Genomic DNA, 4,030 nt, shown 5'->3' on the forward strand with positions numbered 1-4,030 from the left:
TATATAGACAAGCATTTATATCGATAGAACGTGAACCTTATCAGAGTGTATAATTTTATTATATATAAATAATATTCCAAGACAATTTACACTATTACATGAAATGATAAGGACCATATTGGACCACCGTATTAATTAATTTGGTGGTTACAATATTTGATTTGAGAGGCCCTGCTTATCCTTATGCAAATTGGGTTATTTGGTCTTTCATATCTACATTCTACAGTGTGTCATTTTAATTTCGAACGACATTCCTTGTAGAAGATTTGAATGTTCATCATTAATAAACTGCATCAGTTGTAACCTTCATAGAGTGAGTTTATTACTTTTTGGCCCTCAAGTTTATGACTTTTCTCCTTTCAAGCCAGGGCAAGTACCATAGGCACTTCACCTTCCATTTGGAAAATGCTTTTGCAATCAACGATTCAAAGTATTGTTAATATTGAATTATTTGTAACTTCTTTGGCAGTGCCATGATGTAAGACGAGGAAACTATTTTTTTTAAAAGTTGCAACTGTTCAAAAAGGCATGAACAAATCTTTATCAAATATATAGAATCAGTTTTGTTATTTTCTTATTAGTTATTTTCTTCTTTTTTTTTTTAAAAAAAAAAAACCTTTATACGATCGGATCTAGTATTGTATTATTTCAACTTTATCCATTTAATCATATTCACTTTTTTTTTTTTTGGGACAAATTTTGATATCAATGGGCTCACCTTATAGTTTTTACCAGTTTCATTTTCATAAAAATAGTCTTAAATATATTATCAAATAATTCTAAAAATACAAAAAAAAGAAAAAAAGAAATATATATACATATATATATATATCATTTTCATTTTACAAAATTAATTTGTAAAAAATGGTTTTAGAAAACATTACGAGACTGTTGTTAACTTTGTTAAGAGAATTAGAATATTTTTTTAGAATGATATGCAAGAAATATATAGCTTTTTTTCAGCAGATGGAGAATTAACTTGTTTCTATTAAATAAATTACGTCTAGTTTTGGATCCCAACAATGAGAAGCTTTGAAGAGTCGACTGTTCTGAGCTGTCTTTTACTCTTATTTAATTGTGGTGGGTTTTAACGCTATCTTTTGCCCCACCGACAATCCAAATGTGTGAAAAAGTCCTACAACTCTCTTTTTTCTTCTTGTCCTCACTACACATATAGACGAACTTTAACAACTTAACGAGTAAAAAAGTTCAGGTTACCTTGCATTTCTAAAAAACATAGAGTACACACAAATTGTTTATGCTCCTTGTCAAATTTTGAATTCACAAGAACCATTTGCATATGGTAAAAAAGATCTCTATTTCTAGCTTTGCATAACATATGTCTTGGAAGAGGAAGCATTACAGATGGTCTTCTACACTCCAAGACATTTGCAAAGAAGCCAAACACATATAGAAATGCCACCATTTTCTCCATTTCACCTAAAAATTCTATATAATTTGGCCCAAAAAAAAAAAAAAAAAAAAAGAAGAAGACAATTAAAAGAGAGTATTATAAATCCAAAACAAAGAAGATAAAGGAAAAGATCAAAAGAAAAAGAAAAAAAGAAAAAAAAACCAAAGCACATAAATATTGAAATTGGAGCTAACTAAAAGGGAGCTACATGAGAAGATGAATATATGATGCAACTCTAATACATATTTCTTGAAACATATATTACATCTATTGATGAATATTATCGAAAGACTACTGAATATACAGAAGATGTGAATTACGCGGCGAGCTTAAACGAGGGAGAGAGTGAGTAGGAAGAACATGTTGCCCTAATCTTGGGCCGAAATCCATCAAGTTATTCTCACCTTGAAACCTTGTCATGGATATGTTGGAATCAGATCTTCGACGAGCATGGTGGTCGACATGATAAAAAGTCTTGTTATGATCATTAGTTCTATAAGCATCTCCAGCAACTCTCACAGCTTTCTGACTCTTACAACCTAAAAGGATATTACTCGATCTACGTCTTTGAATCTCTTTGTTGATTGCATTAGTTTTAGCAATATTATCTGGTATTGCAACAGCAGTAGTTTTCGTTGGACTGTACATATGAATTGCTGATCTTTGCTCTTCGCAATCCGACATGATCGACACATCTGCAGCACTGGCAGTGACCACGCTCCATTCTATGCTAGCCTCGCTCGGTGCATAACATGTTGTGGGGGTGACACATCCAGAGATATCATCTGATGGAATCCTTGTAAGAAATGGATTATTGTTTGTTTTCCCTGTGAGGCTCTCAATTTCAAATAAGTCCGAGCTCGCATCGCTTTCGGAATCATGGTAGATCGTAGTTGAATCGGGATTGCATTCGATTTCTTCTGCAACTCTTGGAGTTGTATCCCAAGATAACATTGTTAACCTCCTTTCAAGGCTTAGAGATCGGTTTCCTTTTTCCATAACTGGAGAGCCAAACACCTCAAGTGACTTCCTCAGCTTGTCTTGATCATGATCTTCTTGAAATTGAATATTGGCGACTGGGAAATTATTATTTCCCACACCATGTTTGGAGCTTGGGAAGCTGAAACATGGTTCTCGTTGGAGCCTTCTGTTGTTCATGTTCATCATTTCCTCTTTGATTTTGTTCTCCAATATGGATGATGATTTGTTGATTTGAACTGCATGATTATCAACATAGTTGAGGCTGGTGGTTTTGATGGGTGAAACTGTGCTGGATTTTCCATGTACCAGGCCGAAATTTGCATTATTATTATTATTATTGCTCTTCTTGAAGCTGATTTCGCCCACATCTTCGTTTATGTCAATAGCATTTTTATCAGAACAAGAGCAATAGTTGCAGCCAAGATTTGAGAAAAAGTTCTTCCCATTAATCATCTTGTGGTTCTTCTTTTTTCTGTAAGGATTTTTGATCATCTTACTCTGCAACAGAATACTTTGGCTGTTCCAACTTGATTCGGATCGAACGCTAGGAGTTCCGAATTGAATTTTTGTTTTCATTTGGTCAGAATTGACTTGTTCTTCTTTCGTGTAATTGTACTTTCTTGCACTTCCTATGTTGCTTGCAATTCTTGGACTTTCCTGGTCGATTACTCCATTGAAGTACTTTTCAGCTCCAAAAACTCCAATTTCTTCATCTTGTTCCTTTTTTCTTCTCAAGTTTTCAGAGTCTTCTTGGGTTGTGGGGATGATATTGATGGGACTTAGTTTTCGACTTGATTCGCTGAGATTGTGTATGAAGGCTTCCTTGGCGTTGCTTGAGTATGAAGAGAAAGAGGCATCTGTGTCTTTTGTGTTGGTTTGGAAAGGAAAACTTTGAGAGAGACTAGCTGATGTTTGAGTAACCATATCCATGGAAATCACAGAATTTTCAGAGAAAATATGCGGAAGAAAAAAGAGAAAATGACCTAGATTCAGAATCTGTTTTGTAGAGGCTTGGGAAAACTAGATATGAAGCACACAAGTACAAAAAAAGAAGAAAATGAAAAAGACTTAAGAATATAAAATTTAGAACTTAAGAGAGAAAGATTGATGAAAATCTTTGGAAAGTGAAAAGTCTAAAGGATTATGTAAAAGAACAAAGTTTTCTTTATCGAGAAGACACAATATTTTCATATTAGAAGAAGGTTTGTGACGATGATGTTCCAAAAAGTACCAAAGTGAAAGAAACTTGACATGAACGAGCTCAATTTGGTGCAATGTTTGTTTACAACTGAATAATATAATACAAAGAAGAAGAATTTTGATACAAAAGAAAGATATAAGCTTCAAAATGAGAGGATATAAGGGTTGGTTGGCTAATCGAGAAACTTAAGTTGTTTAAGTAGGCTTGAGGAATATGCAACAGTTAATAGTGTAGGCCCACATGTTTCTGGCTTGAGGAATAAGTAGAGTTAAGATTGTAGGTCCACATGCTTGTGGCCTAATGGACAAGTTGTTGATTTTTTATTATTTATTTATTGTTATTATTATTATTATTACTATTTTCCATGATATACATTGAACTTGGATTTTTCTTACATTACCCCACAACAAAATTCTTGAATTTAATCTCTCAAA

The 4,030-nt window shown here is 33.3% G+C and overlaps 1 protein-coding gene across 1 annotated transcript; it reads right to left on the reverse strand.

The window, feature by feature from the left end:
* Positions 1 to 1,659: 1,659 nt before the first annotated feature.
* On the reverse strand, positions 1,660 to 3,773 carry LOC107428992 (protein PHYTOCHROME KINASE SUBSTRATE 1). Its single transcript, XM_016039603.4, has one exon. It carries the CDS (start codon positions 3,323 to 3,325, stop codon positions 1,706 to 1,708), a length of 1,620 nt encoding a protein of 539 aa, XP_015895089.2. The 5' UTR covers positions 3,326 to 3,773; the 3' UTR covers positions 1,660 to 1,705.
* Between the last annotated feature and the right edge of the window lie 257 nt (positions 3,774 to 4,030).

The sequence above is a fragment of the Ziziphus jujuba genome, chromosome 12 (genome assembly GCF_031755915.1).
Source record: "Ziziphus jujuba cultivar Dongzao chromosome 12, ASM3175591v1".
NCBI classification, from domain to species: domain Eukaryota; kingdom Viridiplantae; phylum Streptophyta; class Magnoliopsida; order Rosales; family Rhamnaceae; genus Ziziphus; species Ziziphus jujuba.